This window comes from Coenobita brevimanus, chromosome 59 (assembly GCF_032717465.1).
Source record: "Coenobita brevimanus isolate Jiangsu-jjx chromosome 59, ASM3271746v2, whole genome shotgun sequence".
NCBI classification, from domain to species: domain Eukaryota; kingdom Metazoa; phylum Arthropoda; class Malacostraca; order Decapoda; family Coenobitidae; genus Coenobita; species Coenobita brevimanus.
The window spans coordinates 28,559,784-28,581,214 of NC_137012.1; the positions used below are offsets into that span (position 1 = coordinate 28,559,784).

General features: G+C 39.8%; 2 protein-coding genes and 1 non-coding gene across 4 annotated transcripts; 1 reads left to right on the plus strand and 2 right to left on the minus strand.

Annotated features, from left to right (window-relative positions):
• Positions 1–1,231: 1,231 nt before the first annotated feature.
• On the minus strand, positions 1,232–1,350 carry LOC145402951 (5S ribosomal RNA). Its single transcript, XR_013897889.1, has one exon. It is a non-coding gene; the product is annotated as a 5S ribosomal RNA (ribosomal RNA).
• Positions 1,351–5,588: 4,238 nt separating this feature from the next.
• Positions 5,589–16,199, minus strand: LOC145402871 (nudC domain-containing protein 2-like). Its single transcript, XM_080274779.1, has 4 exons — positions 16,063–16,199; positions 11,461–11,677; positions 7,993–8,196; positions 5,589–6,010 (listed from the first exon to the last, which is right to left on the minus strand). Exons 2-4 carry the CDS (start codon positions 11,659–11,661, stop codon positions 5,822–5,824), a joined length of 594 nt encoding a protein of 197 aa, XP_080130905.1. The 5' UTR covers positions 11,662–11,677; positions 16,063–16,199; the 3' UTR covers positions 5,589–5,821.
• A 445-nt stretch (positions 16,200–16,644) lies between these two features.
• On the plus strand, positions 16,645–18,803 carry LOC145402872 (SREBP regulating gene protein). 2 transcript variants are annotated; one of them, XM_080274780.1, is made up of 4 exons: positions 16,645–16,873; positions 17,588–17,738; positions 17,892–18,043; positions 18,577–18,803. In XM_080274780.1, exons 1-4 carry the CDS (start codon positions 16,742–16,744, stop codon positions 18,775–18,777), a joined length of 636 nt encoding a protein of 211 aa, XP_080130906.1. In that variant the 5' UTR covers positions 16,645–16,741; the 3' UTR covers positions 18,778–18,803. The 2 variants fall into 2 exon arrangements, with proteins under 2 accessions (XP_080130906.1, XP_080130907.1); XM_080274781.1 differs by having other exon boundaries at positions 17,591–17,738.
• The last annotated feature ends 2,628 nt before the right edge of the window (positions 18,804–21,431 follow it).

Here is a 21,431-nt window from a genome sequence, read left to right on the forward strand (position 1 = left end):
ACCTATTAACCACAGACAAGCAACCACCAATGCAGGGCCATACCCTACAGTGACATGAAAACATGAAAAAACAGCTACACAAGAGAAATGCAGTGGTCACACAAAACATAAAGATAAAGTGGAATAAAATCATGGTAAAATGCAATGAAATCATGGTACAGTACAGTAAGCTTGAATAAAATCAACAGCAACACTCACAATTCGACCATCCCACATCAATCTTACCCAGGATCTCCTACTTCTAGAGAGTCAGCACCACCCTCTTTCTTTTCCCTGCTGAAGGGGCCATCATCACACACCTTAGGAAGAGACATGCAAGGAACAGCAAGGCCTGATGCATGTAGGGAACAACCAGAAGAACCACCACGTGCACCACCATAACAACTGTCTGAGGGGAATTGTTTACTGTACTGTTACCAGGCAGGAACTGGGAACGACTAAGGGGGTCTCTAGCAGACACTGGGAGAACTACCCAGCCTGACAGGACAGCACCAACGGGCTATTCCCCCCCGGCCAGATGCGAAAATGTTCATGCGGCCATGCTTTCCACCTGGAGGCATGATATCTTGTCTACAGTAGATATTATGAAAAAATGCACAAATAATGGTTTCGAACAGCCAGATCACAGTGTCCAAGCAATGAATCATCCGGGTAGTGACCATCTGGATAATTGAGAGATTACTGTATATCGTATCATATTGTTTATAAAGACTCCAATATGCTTGCATGCATTGACCTTAGTCACCTAATGGCAGCTCTCCACATTGCTCAATCTCTGAAAGCCTCCCTTTTCACTCCCTTATCCCTAAGGTCACACTATGACCTCTTTCCATGTCTTTTTCAGTCAGCCTCTCACAATACATGGCAGCCTCCCTATTCAGTCCCTTACCCTTAAGGTCACACTCTATGATCTCATCCCAGGTCTTTTTCAATCTGCCTCTCGCAATACATGGCAGCCTCACTATTCAGTCCCATATCCCTAAGGTCACATTCTATGATTTCGTCCCAGATCTTTTTCAGTCTGCCTCTTGCAATATATGTATATACTGTACTGTATGGACATATGTATGTATATATATATATATATATATATATATATATATATATATATATTCATTCATTCATTCATTGCCAGACGCCATGTATCCCAGACAGGGTGGCCAAGGGCTTAGAGTTAGTTGTTTTACAGGGAGGGGCACTAATCCTCCACCAACCCCACTTGACGTAGGGATGCCAACAGCATCTGGTGTTCCCCGGCGGTCACCCATCCAAGTACTAACCAGACCCAACGTTGCTTAACTTCGCTGATCGAACGGGAAGCGGTGTACTCAACGTGGTATGGCCGTTGGCTTATATATATATATATATATATATATGTGTGTGTGTGTGTGTACCAGTATGTAAATCATTTTTAAGAAGTACAGTACTGTATTACTCCTGAACTCACTATGAACACAATTCACCCTTACCCTTGTCTGTGCAAAAAATTTTCACTCTCACCTCCATCTCATCCAACACTACAATACCCTGCCTGCATCGTTACCTGCCTGGAGAAACTGCTGAGTCTACGCTACAATTGTGTTGCACACATACCTTTTATTGTACAGATGAAGATGTAAATACCGATTCACTTTACTGCAACAGACACCAAAATAGGCGCAGTGACTTGCAATGCCCAGTAATGTATTCTAGGGAACCTACAGTACCAAATTCTAAAAAAATAATAATGTGTACAAATTTCAGAGTTAATTAGCTAAATAAGTGAAACAATCTTTATATCTGCATCTGTGCTGAGGATATTTATGTGTGCCTCACCTACATTTGCTGGAACAATGTTAGGACACTCACCATGTCATCCTCTAATGCAGTTCCCTGACTAAAGCACTCATGGCCTGGAGTGCCCCATCAAACACTCTTCACCATGCCAAGATTCTTCTATATTCACTCTGCTTCGCTGATTATTCTATGACTTGCCATTATTTTTTTGGCCTTCAATTAACCTTATAATCCTAGTGTTTGTGATTTTGTGTCCTATGTGGTTCTAGGGGTGGAGCGTTCTCTCTGCTGAGGAAAAAAGATAAATGATTCACATTAATTTGCATATAGTACAGTATTTGCATCTGTGACATGGGTGAATGCAAGTCTGAAGTGTGTGTGTGTGTGTGTGTGTGTGTGTGTGTGTGTGTGTGTGTGTGTGTGTGTGTGTGTGTGTGTGTAATTCACATGATGGTTGTGATCATCGGCTTTTTACCCTTCCGGAGGAGAGCTGAGAGCTCATATAGTCCGATCTACGGGCAAAGCCTTGACCTTCACACAAGCACACACCCATCCTCTTGCTCAAGGAGGACAGTGGCCACCCATTTCGTCAGTGAAACTTTTCGCATCCCAAGCAAGGCACAAACCCGTCTTCGCAGATGCTAAACGAGAGCGTTACCACTGAGCTGGCGAGGTGTGTGTGTGTGTGTGTGTGTGTGTGTGTGTGTGTGTGTGTGTGTGTGTGTGTGTGTGTGTGTGTGTGTGTGTGTGTGTGTGTGTGTGTGTGTGTGTGTGTGTGTGTGTGTGTGTGTGTGTGTGTGTGTGTGTGTGTGTGTGTGTGTGTGTGTGTGTGTGTGTGTGTGTGTGTGTGTGTGTGTGTGTGTGTGTGTGTGTGTGTGTGTGTGTGTGTGTGTGTGTGTGTGTGTGTGTAAAAACATAGCTGAACAACAATAATTAAATCAGATTAATTTTCACAACTGAATGGCTGATCCCAAACTGATTGTACTGCATGTAAACCTTCTCCATCCATCCATCTATCATCCAATTCTTTACTCTCCTAGCAGGAGCATAGAGACCGAAGGGTAGGATACTCAGTCCAGACATTTAAGGCAAGGCTTACCAGTCACCAACCCCTGAGTGACACTATACTTGTACATACTGTATAAACAATTAACTTCAACTACCCCTCAAATTTAAATCTACACGTTACATCCATTTTTTTTTTTTTTTTTTTTTTTTACACGTCAAGAAATACATGAAACTTATTGTGCATGTACTGTATCTCTATAGTGTCATACATCATCTCAAAATAAAACAAATACTGTACACAATACTCTTTTCACCATTTCTCTTGAGGGAGCCATACATGTTTTTTCTTACTCTTTCAGAGTTTATCAGCCTATCAATCTATTATTCTTTGTTACATTCAGTCTTCCTCTTCCAACATTACCCTCAGTCTATGACATACTTTCCAAGGCCTCCTCTCTATTTGCACTCTATATACAAACACTTTCACAGTAATTTATGCCTGCATAGGGAAGGAATTTGCTTAGGTATTTTATTCTGGCTGTCCCCAGAATTATACTCAACTAACGGAGACTTTACCATCCACAGGGTTATAAAACTGTCTTAATCAGATTTTAGTGGGGCAGAACACTTTAGGTTTATCATCCTGGCATGAAATAGATAAACTTTATTCACCTATGGGAAATCTCTGCCTAAAGAAGGGTTACAAGGGCGTGAGAAGTGACGAGGGATATGCCAAAACTGACATATAAATAACTGGTTTCCATTAGAATATGATATAAACAAAAGAGAAATATCCAGAAGTGGTTTGGCCATATGGAAGAATGGAGAGTGGGTGACTGACAAGGAAGGTGTTTATCAAAGAACTGGATGTAAAGGAAAAACAGAGATGAATGTCTTGTTAAATGATTGCACCTGGCAGCATGCAGCCCATTCCTGGGTTCGTACATTATAAGATAGTTCATCCACAAGCCAAAAGATGGTGCCACACACCCTAATATATCAATATTTCACTACCTGGAAACTATCAGTACTGTATCTGATTCAGTATACAGTACATGTAACAGGGTTAAAAGGGTGGGTTAAATAATTCCTCCATGAACTTCACGAAAAGTTGTGAAATACTGTACATCAAATATCATATCCTTCACCTGTTCTCTTTGGCAGATGGGAAGTAGTCTCATGACCAGTCAATCAGTAATCTACTCCTCTATCACTACCACTAAAGAGAATGATGCATCACTTGAGAAAGTCATAACTAAAATGGGAAAGAACTGGAATGAAGTTCTTTTATCAAAGTCATGATATCAGCAGGAAACAAAGTGAGAGATATCTAGAACAATACCTCTACAGTACTATGAGTGGTAGGTGGTGGCAACCACAATCCACTCACTTGATGCAGTGCTACCTACTTCTTTATTAGGTGACTCTACATTATGTAGTTTCCTATAATCCAGGAAACCACTGACAATACTGGATAGTAACCATATAACCAAATAATGCATAGATATGAAGTCTACTACAGTGTCCCTGTTTACTGGAAGGAGGGATGCAACTGCAGCATCCATTCAGGAGCCAAACCTCCAAAATATTCCCCATCCCCTGCCATGAAGAGGCATTGTCCATCACATGGGAACATTGGTTCACTGCATGGAATGGTCGTGCAGGGGCAACTGCTTGCATGCAGCTGATGAGGCTGCTCGGCCTGACAAACCAAGGTTACCCTACTACTACTATTACTACTACTACAACTACCATCAATCACATATAGTACATAGCTACTATAATACTGGTGGGAAAAAAAAATACTGTTTGTTAGTTAATTTGTATTACAATACTTCTACTATGGAACATAACTGAATATTTTTAAAATTGCTGTGGCTGAACTACAGTACAAAACACATCAATTACAATGGTATAAATATAAATACTGTATGTATAAATTGACCCACCCCATATTATGAGGGGATCAAGGTAAAATCTGATGATCATGATATGATGATGAAAATAAGTACAGTACAATAACTGTTCTAACTGTGTGGAGCTGCAAACGTATATTTTCCACTGTCACCTTTTTTCAAAATAAGCGGCAGGTGTTACAGGATCTAGTCTGTACTTCCATCCATCCATAATCCAATCCAGTGTTGCCCCATGAGGAGCGTAGAAGCCCAGGGCTAGGCAAATTGGTCCTGACATTTAAGATGAGAGTGACCAGCCTCACTCATCTCTGAGAGGCATTACATGAGCAATAAACCCCAACCACCCGTTGGATGGGGGTTTATTGCTCACATAATGCCACTCAGGGATGAGTGACGCTGGTCACTCTCATCTTAAATGTCAGGACCAATTTGCCTAGCCCTGGGCTCCTACACTCCTCATGGGGAAAACACTGGATTGGATGATGGACGGATGGAAGTACAGACTAGATCCTGTAAAACCTGTCTTCATATTGGTATCAATGTAGTATTTATTTACTGAGTAACAATACACCCACTCCCCCTATAAAATGCAAGAAGTGCTGTTGCAGTTATTATTGAAACCTAAGTTATAAATGCAAGTGAAGTAAGCAAACTGTGACATTAGTGGGTACTGTAATTACTGTATTGATTTCATTTAGATCAAGGGTGCACAGGGAAAGACTAGCAAACCATGTGCCAAACATTATTCATTTTGGTCCATGTGCCTTGCACCAGCTGCAGCTCTGAATTAGTATTTTGGTTTGGACGAGACAGATTTATTTGTAACCCATTTTATACCTGAGATTATTATACAAATATTCTTAATACAAATCTATTAGCACTTTTTAAAAATTAATTAAGGCATACTTGAGGATGCAGCATGTTTGCACACAACACACCTACAGCAACAACTACCAGAAGAAAGATTTACAAAGGAGATCCTGACACATATATACAGAATCTATATCAAGCAAAACTGTACATACATAACTTGTACTATAGTCACATTGCTGAAAACCTTAAAATAAACCATAAAAGAGTATGATATAAATATGAGATAGATAACTCCAGTGACTCAATTTTCAACTCCCTTCACCTGCTTGGCTTGTTTCCTTGGACTGGTGTTCTTCAGATTCTTTTTTGTCTTCTGTCTTCACTGCTTGCTTCTCCTCCTGCTGTTTCTTCTTTTCCCCCCATCTTTCAATCATGGAGTTTGGAACTTGATCATAACCCTTTTTCAGTGTTGCTCCACTAAAGTCAAAACCAGGATTCTGACAAAATATAATCACAAGTATATATTCATCACATCACAGTTTAAGGATGAATGGTTTTAAATGTAACTTGATAAACTGGCAAACTTATTTCCCAAAGCACTGCAAATGGAAATCATAACATTTTTTTCCCATCACTACTAGGACTGTACTAAGCAACTGTCATTTTCACTTTAGAATAAACTGATCCAAACTAACTAGGGAGAAAACCAGTCATCATGTTCACTGATTTTTCCAGACAGGCTAGTTTCCAAAGAAAGATTAATATACCAGTAATCCCTGTTAATTTGGGATCAGTTTGGAATAAACAGGTAGAGCTCAGATCACTCACATGCTCCTCACCATGGCACTCTTCCCTCCCCAAACACACACATGCACCCTTGCCTGGTAACCAAGAGATGTGAGCCTTGTAAACAAAGACCTGAGGGACAGTGGACACTCTCAACAACAGTACTGTACTGATTATTAATGTTTTTCCTCTGTCTGTGATTTTAATGCAATGCATATCAAATGCAAAAAAAAAAAAAAAAAAAAAAAATCAATTTGTATTAAACTTACAATCCAAACAGCAGAGATCTTATCAAAAACATCAAAACACAAATACAAGATTAACCATCCTCACAGCTAGAGCGGTAAACTGCTATAACATGTATGATTAAGCAATGTAACAGGATATTTTGCTGTACAGCCATCCTTTCATCTTTTGCAGATGTTAAGAACTGCTACACCTGTAAATAATGGAACTCAGCACATATAGAACACCCATCAAAAAAGATCATCACACCCACAATTATTGTGATTGCCTAAAATCCTTCTTGTAGTGCCACAAACATTACTGACATTAAAAGGGTAATTTTATCATCATCATCCAGACTTCCTTTCCCACCCTAGGTATAAGAACACCACATTTTGTTAAATCACCCAAAAATACATTTCTGAATGTTTTATTCTGCAACGAGTTATCCACCCACAAACATGCAAATTAGGCAGTCAACAAAAATGTGGGATGACTGTATATGCAAGAAATTCAAACCCTTAGTTTCTTCAATTCCATACTGAGGAACTAGATTTTTCTGAACAGAGTATAGCACAATGTACCGGTAACTTGAAAATAAAATACGTTTCATATTCATCAAGAGCTCTACGCCATGTGGAAAGATGAGCTTATCCTACAGGGTTCCTCTTTACTTCCTGCCTTTCAAAACAACACCGTACTACAGTATTTAGTAAATTATTATCTAATTACTTGCCATAACGCCTCCTGGAAACCATAAACAAGGAATTATCAAAAGCAGAAGCATCTCTAGGCTACCTGTTTGCTTCTCTTCCTCTTTCTTCTTTCACACTTAAACACTGTTTTTGATATCACATGTCTCCTTCCACCAAAGCTGCACATCATATCTCACTTTCATATGCATTGCTACACATTCCCTCCTTTTTAATCTTCTGAACAAAAGTGCATTATGTAAAATCACAAATAATAATAAAACTATAAAACAAACGAAATCTCAGCGTTAGCATGGAGGTTTTTCTGCCACATAAAATACTGGCAGGGTCATAGGTCAGTCTTCTACCATAAACTTTTCCGAACTACTGCAGCCTAACTTCCGGCATGTACACCTTGAAGGGGATGACACTGAGTTCATTTTTATAAAGCTTGACAAAAAATCCGTTACAGTAGTGATAACTAAATATGATATAATATGCATAGTTGTTTAACTGTTACTGTAGCTGCAAATAATGATATAGTCGAATAAAACACAGTGAATAACAGACAACGCTATTCTTGCAATTTCAGGGCCATCTGACCATGAACCCTGTTGAATGGAGATTGAACTACCCTTCTCGTGCAGTCCACCAACCTACAAATGGGATTGGCAGGGAGCTGTGGGACAGCTATATCAATACCACCACACAAAGGCACAGCTATCCAGTACAAAAGGCTGGGTAACATAAGAAAGCAACCCATCTCAACAACTTACCTCAATCTGGAACCTCTCTAGATCCAGCTTTTTCCTCATCTCATGGAAGGTCCAGGGGTCAGCCATGAAGCTGTCAGCCAGCAGTGCCTCCCATACTGTCTCCTTGCTGCATGCATCTGCCTTTGTCAACACGATATGGACTGTCTTCTTGTCCTCTAGGGTCCATACCATCTCATCTGCTCGCACCACAGAGTACAATGGACCCTGAAAGGAATTGCAGTTTCGTACAAAAGTCCTCAATGTAACTCTGCGATGTGTTCTGAAATATTACTAATTCTATACAGCTAGCAGCTACTGCAGATGGAGGTGAAAAGGTAAATAAGATTTACTTGCAATGAGGAAACTTTAACAAGCAATGTTTCTTACTCTAATGAAGAGGAAAAAATGTACCACAATGAATAATATAAATAAATTAATAATATTAATAATAACGATTCATTCATTCATTCATCATCTACCCCCGTATGGCCCCATGAGGAGTGTATGAGCGGGGGTACAGGCAAGTTGGTCCTGACATTTCAGATGAAGTGACTAGCCTCACTCTTCCCTGAGTGACATTACATGAGCAATAAACCCCAACCATCCCTTGGATATAAACCTACACAAGCTCCATCCAATTGGAATGCCTTAACCCCTACACCGCGGGCTTGTTTACCAATAACTTGCGTGTGCCGCGGGGTTATTTGGGCTCCGACAGACTCTCAAAAAATATTTGCCAAAAATCAGTTATTAGTCCTAGAATAATAAAATTATATATGCTTATGGCACATACCTTCAGCTTTCTCCTGGAATGATTGTTGAGCCTTCGTCGGTTACCGTAGGACTTGTGGAGACCTCTGAAGTAGGGTAACGAAGTCTCCACTTTACACTTCCCAACAACCCGTAATATGATTACCACAGCCAGATACAAACACTATAAACACTATTCTACAATTTTCAAGTAGTTTGGGATCCATACTAAAAAAAAAACCACTGTAAAAGCAATGGAAATTACGAGCGCGTCTGATCGTCGCACTGGCACTAGTTCGCTCTTGGTAGTCTGTCATTTATTATTCATAAAACCCCTCACACTTTATATTTCTATTACTATATAACACTTATATATATCTATAGTCTTTATCCATAAGTTTCCTTCAGTAATATTAGTTTATTGTCACTGTAGGGATTCAATTTCTTTCAGTAAAATACGTAGCATTCACTTTCTCGTCCTGTATACTGGCATTGAGAGTGAATGTCACTTTCATCTTCACTCTCATAACTCATAGCATTCAGACATGCTAGAGTGAAACTTTCACTTTCATTACTCCTAGGGTATATACTCGTATTCTTATAATACTACTCATTTACATTTCTATTTACGTTCTCTATTTTATTTATGTTATTTACATTTCTATTTTATTTACACTGTGTTGTGCACTGTCACTTGAAATAACTTATAAAACTATTTTCCATTGTTCACGTATATTTACATTCATTACTTTCACTTGCTGTTTACACATTATTTACACATTATTTACAATTCCACTTGCACTGTTTTACTCAATAGAAAGATCGTAGTCACTCTTTTATCAATTGTCAGCCCTTTACCTCTTTCCACACGAGGTTTAGTAGGGGGTAAAGGTCACAGGGCCATTTGCATGGGGGTGAAAAAAGGCCTTGAAGTCAGCAAGAAGAAACATACATACTCGCTTCGGAAGTTGAGAGAGAACTGAGTGATAACAGAGGACCACCAGCGTAGAGGCCTGCTAGGGGTTATTCAGAGTTACCAATATTACTTCTTGAAACAGCTAAGTCTAGCACTGATATGATTGGCAGGAAATCTAGACAATACATTATAAATTTGGTAGTTCCAGGTGAATGTAAATATCACTTAGGTTGCTCCCTTCCCTCCTTACATGTATATTTATTACGAAAATAGATTAGAGGCCTACTTAGGAGATATATATATTCAGAGCTACCAATGTTATATCTTGAAACAGCTTTGTCTAGCACTGATATGATTGGCAGGAAATCTAGACAATACATTATAAATTAGGTAGTTCCAGGTGAATGTAAATATCACTTAGGGTTCTCCCTTCCCTCCTTACGTGTATATTTATTACGAAAATAGATTATAGGGCATATTTCAAGGGGGAAAAAACAGCGAAAATTAGCGAACGAGTGCACGTGAGGTGTTGTCAGGTGATAATTAGCCAATTCCAGGTGTATGGCACTCTCACTTACCTTATTTCTTTCTTGTATATATTACTTGGTATAAGAATAGGACATAGGGCTTATTTCAATGGATGAAATCAGTGAAAAATTCCAGGGAAGATTTACTTAGCGTAGCACGGCCGGGCAGGCGAGAGGATAGGGTAATGGAGGGGGGGTAGGGAGGGGAGTCAAGAACGGGGAAAAATGGCTAAATTGTCAACAACGGATGGGAGTACAGATGAGATTAGGAGTGCTGACTAGTGTTGGACATTGGCAGTACCGATAGATGATACAAGCCCCCACTTGGAAGCCCGGGTGAATTCAAAATAACACAGAATCACAAAAGCGACGCCCCGCGGTATGATCCCTTGCTCCCAAGCGTCACGAAAGTGACGCCCCGCGGTCAAGGGGTTAATTAGCCACTAAACCACCAGGCACCATAATATGGTTATATGGTTACCATCCAGCATGGTAAATGGTTTCCTAGAGTACAGAAAACCATTTGGCTTGTCACTGACTGTAGAGTCATCTGTAGACAGAAGGAAGAGGAAAGAATGATGGAAAGAAAGACAAGAGGAAGGATGGAAAGAAGGAAGAGAGGAAAGGGCAGGCACCCCAGAGCAGAATTACATCGGGTGAGTGGGTAGTGTGCAAATACAACTTACAACAGGGATTTACTCTCTAGTGAAGAATGGAGGGCAGACAGAAAGAGAATGATAAAGATGAAGAAAGAAGTAAGCACCAGAATATCATGTGAGTGTGGATGATGGTTGCCACCATCTTCACCCTTTCCTTCCAGTCATTTTTATTACTCCTCTTTACACTTCAAGTGACTCTACACTGTCTACACTGAGTGACAAGCCTAATGGTTTCCTGTAACCTAGGCAACCATTTACAATGCTGGGAAGAAACCAGATAATGGGGTGATGTGCAGCCTGCTATGGACTAAGTGGAGAACTGCAAATGCAACATCCATCAAGTAACCAAACCTTCACATTTTCTCACATGCCAAGCTGTCATGAGGCACTATCAACTGCAAGGGAACATGGTTCATTACATGGGACAGCCCTGCAGGGGTGACTGCCTGCCCACGTTTGATGGGTCTACTCCACCAGACAGAAACAGCAACAACTGTCTAATGTTGAAATGGTACAAACCACTGGAAAGTAAGTCCTCACTACACACAGTTTCTTTTGATATTCTTTTTTGCTATTAAGTTCAAAGTAAATTCCAAAACAACTGCCTGTTTAAGTTCTACTGACACCCTGTACATACCTCAAACACAACTTTGTCCAAAACAGCCACCTTGATGTACGATGGCTTGACAGTGACATGGACAAACTTTCCCCGGGTGCCGGATGGAACGTCTACCTCTATGTGCACCTCAGCCACCGTCTGCCACCAACGTCCCCAAGGCGCTGGACACTGTACCACACCACTACGCTCGTCAAAGTTGGTCTCAACATAGTCAGGCATCTCTCTTGAGCTTGAGCTGGAATATCAATGCCAATTAATCCCCTGACTCTGGTAATGTCACTAAACATGTGTGTGTGTGTGTGTGTGTGTGTGTGTGTGTGTGTGTGTGTGTGTGTGTGTGTGTGTGTGTGTGTGTGTGTGTGTGTGTGTGTGTGTGTGTGTGCAAAATTCTCCCGCTGTAGTCACTAGGAGAAGAAAAGAGCCATATACTGCAGTACAGTATGTAGTAATGGGATGTATAGCAGCCCTCACATCATGGTCAGCAAGTGAAGTACAGTACTGTACTTCTGACTCGGTGGTCTATGTAACACACTTACACCACATTAGCTGGGATCAAGTACCGGCTTGGACAGTGATTACTTTGTTAGGGGTGAGACAAAATACGGTACTGAATAGGCAGTTAGTTACCAAATCTGCACTGAATCAGCACTTTCAATTGGAAAATAAAATTTTTATCATCATATAGGTTCATACACACCTAATTATCTGAAATCTGGTAAAATTTTTGTGTTTAACTTAACTGCTAATAAAAAATCAGGATTTTGAGCAAAAACTTGTTAAGGGTACCGAAACTGTTTTGCCTTTGGCTCGGCAACTTGCCTTGACAGACTTCTATGTTTTATAAATATTGATTTAATATGCAAATACATATATTTGCATTGTATATCAATATTTATGCAAAACAGAAGTCTGTCAAGGTTTCATTGACAATTTAAAGAGGAAAAACCTCTAAATCATGATTTTTTATTAGCCTAATGGTTAAACTAAGCACAATTTTTTGACCGGATTCCAGATAATTAGGTGTCTATGAACCTATATGGTGAAAAAAATAACAATATTTTCCAATTAAAGGTGCCAATTTGGTGTTAGTTCAGTAAATGACCACCGATTCAGTATTTCGTTGCACTGCCATGTTCGACATTAGCTACAGAAAAAACAATAACATCCACTAAAACTCACAAAATATGTAAAATTGAAAGGAACATCTTTTGCAGTGTTCACAATATCTATAAACAGTGTGCATTAGGTCAGGTTAGGTTATGGTAGGATAGGATGTATAAGGGTAATTTTTTACCAAACAGGCACGGCCTTTCCATATTTCTTACTGAAGTGAGTCTTTCAAAGGGTAATTGGCACCTCCTGGATTACCATACCTACTGGGGATTTTTTTAAACTTACCTCTGAAAGCTGTTATTTAGGATTTTGAATGTGTAAATATTCCATCAACATCACCATATCCATCGCTGGATGTCAAACTGCTCATGTACATTTTACTTTTGGTGCGATTTCCAAATGGTGTGTCCAGGATGTAAGATTACTTTGGTGAAACTGTGTGTTATTTGCACTGGTTTACATCAACTGCTTTCTTCAGTACACAGCCATTTGCTTATCAAGGACACAACAAACTGCAAGAAGTGGCATACCACAAGTTGCTTCTGGCTGCAGCTGCATTCTATCCTCCTGCATATTAACTTACTGCTCTCTCTCTCTTTTTTTTTTTTTTTTTTTTTTTTTTTTTTTAAATACTGAGTTGCATTTTGCCCAGATGGGTTTTGGATCTTCAATGTAATATTTCGTGGCAATCTCAATTTCGGGGGAAGTTAGTTTTAGTAAGGATGGATTAGGTTAGGTTAGGTTAGGTTTGGTTAAATTGCTGTATTCCACAACTTTGACACTTATTAGTGTTTTTTTGTGCATATTTGACATACTGATGCATCCACTTGGAGCAATGGTCGGTAACCAGGGCGGGCAGTTGGGGAGATTGCTGATAACCACATGACGTGGGCGACCTGGCTGCTTCCTTAAATACCAAAGAATAAGCAAATTTTGTCTTTTCCCAATCACTTCCTGCAGTCACAACTCTGCAGTTAACCATCTGTGTTGTATCTGTACCAAAATTACTTTCCTTGAGTTAATGAGTCAATTACAGTATACCATAGGTGGAATCGGTGCAGCCGTTTCGTAAATAATTACCAGTAAAAGATAGAACAGGAAAAGACAGAATAGAAAGCGACATCGCAGGATAGGTTTGGTCTGGTTAGGTCCTGGGGTTAATTCAGGTTACATTAATTAATTCTGGTTTATTTTTGCTTTATTATGGGTGAAATCACGAAATCAGCACTGCGGTCAAATGTGGTCTAATTTGGAGGGACACACCTAATTACTGAGAAAGTTTAAGAAAATTTATAAGACAAAAAAATAAAAAAAATCTTGCTCCTTATTTTTGTGTGCATTCAAGCCTAAAAACCCTCTTCAGAAGCATTTTAAAAAATAATAAAATAAAGTACCCAAAATAAGGACAAAAGGTTAATTTTCCGAAAACTACATTTCCCGATTCAGGAAATCTGACACAACCACGTTGTATACCATGTTATTCTGAATCTCTTCCACTAAACATTTGTTTTCAGAAATGTATAGTTAACGTAAAAATCCTACATAATATTACCTTGGATCTCCCCTCAGGTTCAAATTTTCACATCAGTCTTCCTCCCTGTCAGGGAAACTCCCAGGCGTGATGTCATGCTAATACAGTGCATGCTCAGACGTCACGGCCAATGAAATTAAAATAAGCCAAAAGGCAGACCAATCAAATCATTGATAGCATTAGATTTTCAAATTTCAAACGTCCCTTACTTCAGTCAGTTCGACGATGGCTTCCACTTGTAGCAGGTGTGCTGTGACTGAATACAAGGCCATTGCTCGTTTATTTAAGAATAATCAGGAAAGTGTGAATTTCCTTCACAGTCAAGATGTTCTGCCTTCCTCCCCGAAATGTAAGAAGTGCGGAAGTGACCTACATTATAGACAGGACCTTCATCAGTGGTACTGTAAGAATTTTAAGTTACACAAATTCAAAGAAGCAGAAGGCTGTGGGTTTAGAGGATTGAGGCACGTTCAACCTCATTCTCCTCCGACGACACTTAAGGTAAGATTAAGTTAGGTTGGTTTTGGTTACTGTTAGGTTTGATTAAGTTAGGTTACATAAGGTTAGGTAATAATATGGTGGGGGTCTGGGGGGACGAAGCCTCCCCAGTTAGGGTATACAGGTCAAACGATGTCCTTGATTTTGAAACCAAATATATTTTTTCTGGTCAGTTTTAGTGTGATTTGAATGAGTTTGACCTTCATTTTTGTCGGAAATCACTCGTTTTGGAGATATGCTTGGGTAGGCCTATCTCCAAAATAAGTGATTTCCAACAAAAATGAAGGTCAAATTCATCAAATCACACTAAAATTCTATCTATCTATCTATAGCCCGACGCCCTAATCCCGCAGAGGGTGGCCGCAGACAAAACGCCTCCAAGTCACTCTGTCACCCACCATTTGACTCCCCTCCCCCCAACTCACCCCCCCCCTCCCTCATATACCTCTCAACTCCATCCCTCCACCTCATCCTCGGTCTACCCCTCCCTCCACCTCACCTACATACACCCTCTTAGTCAGTCTTTCATTCTCCATTCTCTCCACATGTCCAAACCACCTCAGTGTATTTCTCCTAATCTTTTCAACCACATCCACATCTACCCCACAACGTTCCTTCACTTCTTCATTCGTCAACCTGTCCCTCCACGTCACTCCACATGCTCCTCTCAAGTAACTCATTTCCACTGCTCTCACTCTTGACTTGTTCCCCTCTTGCAAGGTCCACGCCTCGCTTCCATACGTCAGGGTAGGGATCACAATACTATCATGCAGTGCCTTCTTAACTTCCATACTCACCTCCCTATTTCTCATCACTGCTTTCAGTGTACCAACAAAAAATACTTTTGGTTTCTATCTATCTATTGCCAGACGCCATAATCCCGTATGGGGTGGCCATTTGACTCTGAGTTATTTGTTTTACAGGGAGGGGCACTAACCCTCCACCAACCCACTTGACACGTAGGGAGCACGTATGGTTTGGTTATATGGTTACCACCCAGCGTTGTAAATGGTTTCTTGGCTTACAGGAAACGATAGGGAGAAATGTAGTTTTCCGAAAATTTACCACACAAAAAGCAACTAAACCTTTCAAACAATTAGGAGCATACTGCTACATTATAATTAGCAGTATATCACCAAAAGCTGTATTTTGCTAGGGTAGGGTAATTATTACTTTAAAAAGGTGCACCAAGATAAAATAACAATGATCTTTTGGGATGACAGGTAATTTGACTATACAACCCCTAAGGCCTAAACATCAGGGGTTGCTTACACAGTCGATTTATATCCATCTCGACGAAAAGATTCACAAAAGTGGTAAGCTCCCGCAAGGTTGGGTTGCTAACATTTGTGACAGTAAACGAGGCAAGGAAGTCAGTGCTCATTAAGGGTGTCTCTTCCCTGTCTCATTGGTTGGATCTTAACTTAAACAGTGTCGGTGGATGAGACCCCAATGTCTCATAAACAGGCTATACTTACGGTGCTCACAACTTCACCCAAGCTTCTGAAACTTCGAGAGCAGTGCGATCGTAGGGCTTCCTGACGCTGCTTCAGGATGATGTTGTGCTGTGCGTTCAATACTGTTGATAACTTACAACGGGTTAGAAGTAAAAGTTAGTTATATCTCTTCGTTTTGTTTATACGGTGAGTATTATCTCGAGATCACCAAAAATTGTTACGTCCACCTCGGTCCTCGGCTTTGTTTACACTTTCAGTTGCTATCCGGATACCCACGAACGCAAACTAGTACTGAATCCACGCTTTTGGAAACCTTAGGCCATTTGCATCTCACTGGAATATGGATGTATATATTATTATACTTATCTGTCAAAACTTGTGGCTGAAGAACACTCCTAGCGTAATGTATAAACTAATTTTCATGCGTATCTAAAACAAGAATGTCTCGATAAGGAAATAAAATACTCCGGAACAACTTATATTATTATAAAGCATAAAATACAAGGCTTTCTGCCCATAATATTTGGTAATTAAAGAAGAAAGACTTTGACATCTATTCCTCAACAGGCACCTCGGTCAACGCATCCAGAGGTAAACAAACAAGATGGCGAAGATGGCGATTGCTCCAAGAAATCCGTGATCCCCTGCTGGAATGGATGAGGGGGGCCTCTCAGGATGATGCTGACCACGCTGACGCTCTATGATGCGGGAGAAAAGCCAAGAAAAAAACATGATCACGGCCAAAATAATGCGGTTCTTACGTAATAAGGTGTTCCTGACGGTGGTGGTGTTGGTGGCCCTGGCGTATTTTGGTCTCACTCTTTGGTCTGACGTGCGTATTTTACTTATGGTGCAGCCACTTTTATTCTACAGTTGTAACACATGTAGCTGCTGGCAGTGAAGGTCATTTTGTGGCCGGTACAATACAGTTTAGTTAAAATAAACAAGGGATTTTTTTTTTCATTTTGCAATAATAATTGTATGTTAATCGAATATATGAACTGGGTTGAAGTTACTTGTTAAAAATATGCTAATATCCTACAATATGAAAGGTGGTTGAGCAATTAATGTACTTGTACACAGTACTGAGACAGAGATATTCTTCCTGGGGGCTGACATAAATGGGTGTGGTATTAATTTGTTGCCAAGGTTTATGGAACTGTCACTGCCAGTTTATCAGAATATAGTTTTACTGTTGTTAAAGTTTCTTGGCATATAGTGTAAAACTGTATATGGTATACTGGAAGGCAGAGGTGTAATTTGGGCTATATCACCCTAATTTACTTGTACGGTATATGTACCATTTGAAGGTGTTTTACTTTTAATAGCAGGAGTACTTTTATTAGCATTTTTCCTGCACATATTAAAGAAATTAGAACTGCTATATTATTCAGATATTGCCACTCAGAGCTAAGCATCTGGTGAATTTTATAAAATTCTTGACCAAGTAGCCAGACTCCCAGTGTCATATGCTCTGGGTGGGGCAAGAAAGGTGTAATGCTGTGTAGTAGTATTGTATTATGTTGTTAAGGCAAATGCTTTTCAGAAGACAAGTGAGCCTGGAGAGGATGAGGGCAATGGACAAAATCGAGTAGAGTTCCACTGGGGCCCTGATTCAATCAATGGGTCGGCACACACGCGAGTCACCACCTGCCGCAACTCAGTCCAGGGAAAAGTTCTTCTTGCTGATGACCAGGGTACGTACAAATCTGGCTGTAATTTCCTTGACTGTGAACTGCCCTTCCTTTGATATTCTACTGTACCATGCTATTTTCAAGTTTTAAATTTCTTTAAGGTAATGTATACTATACTTTATTAATTACGGTACTCATCAGCTCTTTATTTTATAGGTTATGTGTGCCACAGAGTAGACCGGTTAAGCACTGGCTGTTGCAATGTAGCTGTTGAAACCACAAAACACTATGCCTGTGAAACATGCAATGCCCATGGTTGCTGTGCCATTTATGAATATTGTGTATCCTGTTGCCTTCATCCGGATAAGGTAAGTTTTTCATTAAAGAGTACATTTTAATGTACTATATTTCTATGAACAGCTGAATGTATGTATGGGTACAACTGAATATGAAAAAATGTCATACTGATTAGACTAATCTGCTTTACCACAGTGTGACATCTCTCACTCTCTCTTATCTGTCATTGTTGCCTTAAGCTTCTGGTTTTCAGAACTCTGTTTCTCTCCACCATTATGGTGGTTGCACAGGCTGTCATATTATACCTGATCCTCTTCTGTCCTAGTGTCTAATGCTGAAGTTACTGGTATCATGTGCCCAGTCATATATCCAACTGGCATTTCATTACTCTGCCTATGACATCAAGTATTCAGGATATTGTGCTTAGGCCACTCAGACTGAGCAAATTTTGATTGTTGCCATTCATTTGTTCAGCTTTTGTAGGAAGGAATATTTTTGCAGGCTCTAATTTCATTTTTGCATCAAGTATATAAAAAGATGTGTACTTTTCCTGTATCTAAGTTAGTGTTATTGATTTCGGCATAACATGGCTTCCACTTTTCAGAAATCCTTGCTCAAGAAGGTCCTTGGGCAGATCAGCGAGTCCAGCCCACTGTATGCTTCTGTATCCGACCACTTTGAGTTGTGTCTGGTAAAGTGTCGCACCTCCAGCCAGTCAGTGCAGCACGAGACACTTTATATCGACCCTAAAGCCAAACACTGCTATAGTCAGGGGCCACCACTACTTGCAAACAATGAAACGTGAAGCTGATATTGTACAGTACACTGTATCTCATCGTCGTTTTCGTTTTTAAAGGCTCCAACATGCTTGCATGTGTCGGCCTTGGTCACCTAATGGCGGCTCTCCATGCTGCACGATCCTTACCCTACTAAACCTTTCCTCCCCTATTCTAGAACAGTATACAGTATATGTTACTAACCCAGTGTATCTTGTCATAACCATATGTAACTTAGTTTATCATAACCAAGTTTTACCAAATCTAGCTAAACCAAATCTAGTATAATACTGTGTAACCATGGCATCAACTTATGATAATTGAGAGAAGGTTGATTTTACATAATGATGAGCCAGTAACAATTGCAGATATGACTTTTTCTCACCCTCCCCAACTCTTTCCTCCTCCCTCTCCTGTCTCTCCCTCCCTTTCCATCTCCCTCGCTCACCCTTTCCTTTCCTTCCAGGAGACTCATATGTAGTTCAGTAGTCAACTCAGACCTCCCCCAGCCCCACTAAGAATGGTTGTCGTTGGTGACCTCCATGTGGCACCAACTGTGAGAAGCAACATGAGCTTTTTTGCAGCTGGCAAGCATTGAGAGCTTACATTTGTAATACTGTATATTCTTCCTGTTTTAATCTCAGATGAGAGACCACCAAGTTGTCATAGCTCAAGATCACTCCAGATGTTTGTGTTTGATTGATTACTGTACTGTACTTGCAAAGAAGTTAATTTTGAGGATGACCAGATGACTTCAGAGAGTAGTATAAAAGATTGAAGTGCAATGCTTGGGAGGACATGGTGAATGTTTGTAGATTTAAGACATGCATATGTATACATATATGTACATCCATTTATATATTTTCCTTTTTTTATATGTCCATTAGTTCATATTCATACGAATATCATGTCTTTCATACTGTACAGTATAGGGAATATTTTTAAAGAAAGCACAATTTTATTATTAACATTTTAAAAAAAATCTATTGACTATTTCCAGGTATGGAATGTCATATTTCTAAATATATAACCCATAAATATGTGACCTGAGGAAGTGTTATGAAATCAATGTTCCATAACCTCCATCAGTCTTCTGAGTATATTGTAGTTAGTCAATATGAGATCATTGTTTTTGGAACTTTTTGTTTCATTGATCCATTATAATTAAGGTAATAAGTTATACACAAATATATTGGTACACACCCACACAGCTGTTTTATGGAAGCAGTGGAGAGAGGTCTTACGTAAAGGCCTGTCAGACACGGATACTGAAAGAGAATAGTAAAATTTTTCCATTCAGTCCTTGGATGTCTTCTGTGTTTTATTATTGCTGTCTCCAGATGATTCTGTTCTGCTTAAGACAGACTTTATGAGCTGGATAGATTTAAAAAAAAACAGTCTCCATTTAACCCCTTTCACTACCAAGTGGCACTCCTAAGCCAAATCAATAATCTGTTAGAACCAAGCATAACTCCATAAATGCATCACTGTACTGAATGGTTAAAGATGGTAGGTGGTCTTTTGGCTGGTGAAGAGTGTGTGGGAGAATTAACTGTGCTTAGCTGCAAGAAGCAAGTGGCTCATAGGGGTAAAATATGTCAAATACCGTATTCAGCAGGGACACTGTGGTCTTTAAACAGTAAATAATTCCAGGCTGTGCCAAGCCCCTTGGGAGAGATTAAAAGTGGCACAACAAGGCATTGTGGTATACTGTATGTACTGTGCTACTTTGCCAGCATAGAGGGAGTATTATAAAGTGTAAACACCAAAATGCAAAGTGGGGAGTAAGTACAAGTTAAATACTGTAAGTTCTGAACAAAGATTAACATACTTTGGAATGACAGTTAGTGTCCACTAGGTGACTTAGGAGTACATCACACAGTCCACAGGTGCAAACTAGTGGTGGTGGCTCAAAAGAGGTATTATCCATCATCCAATCCATTTTTTACCCCACCATGAATGTAGGGGCCTGGGATAGGCTACACAGTCCCTATAAAGTAAGGCTGACCAGCCTCTCAGCAGTGAGTGGCATTATGTGAACAATAAACTCCAACCACTCCTCAGACAGAAAGCCTTACAGACTAAATTTATTTGGAGTACCTAAATCCACTAGACCACCAGGTGTCATTTGGTTATACGGTTACCACCCAGCATAGTGAATGACTTTGGGTTGCAAGAAACCATTTGGCCTGTCACTCAGTGTAGTCAACTGAAGGCAGTACTATACTAAGTTAGTGGATGGTGGATGCCCTCACCTACCACAAGTAACACTTGAAATATTTATACTGTATACTGCTGCCACCACCAATATCTTTATATTTGGGCAACATTCTGAATTGGAAGGATGTTACAGCCTTCATTTTCTCCTATACTACTATGGTTCTCTACTGGTTCATAAAATCATCTAGTAATTGCAAGAAAAAACAAAACTATGTCCTCACACTGAATGGGTTAGTAAATATTCCTAATGCAACAAAATGTATCCTAAACAATATCACTGAAAAATGATGTGGAAACAGGGAAGTGCAGAGAATACATAAGGTTGAAAAAAACAGTAACAGCCAATCCTAATCAACACTCTTCAACAAGTAATGACCCAAGGCCAGCCAGTAAGGTGGAAAAGTTTACCTAATATTTCACCTCTTCTACTTCTCCTCATCATCTGCTGGCTAATATTCCTGTC

Coding starts and splice junctions, on each gene's coding strand:
- LOC145402871 (XM_080274779.1), bottom strand. CDS start 11,661: ATGCCTGACTATGTTGAGACCAACTTTGACGAGCGTAGTGGTGTGGTA. Junction 8,197..11,460: donor TGGACAAAGTTGTGTTTGAG/GTATGTACAGGG, acceptor AATTCCTTTCAG/GGTCCATTGTACTCTGTGGT. Junction 6,011..7,992: donor TAGAGAGGTTCCAGATTGAG/GTAAGTTGTTGA, acceptor ATATTTTGTCAG/AATCCTGGTTTTGACTTTAG.
- LOC145402872 (XM_080274780.1), top strand. CDS start 16,742: ATGATGCGGGAGAAAAGCCAAGAAAAAAACATGATCACGGCCAAAATA. Junction 17,739..17,891: donor TCTTCTTGCTGATGACCAGG/GTACGTACAAAT, acceptor TTTATTTTATAG/GTTATGTGTGCCACAGAGTA. Junction 18,044..18,576: donor GTTGCCTTCATCCGGATAAG/GTAAGTTTTTCA, acceptor TCCACTTTTCAG/AAATCCTTGCTCAAGAAGGT.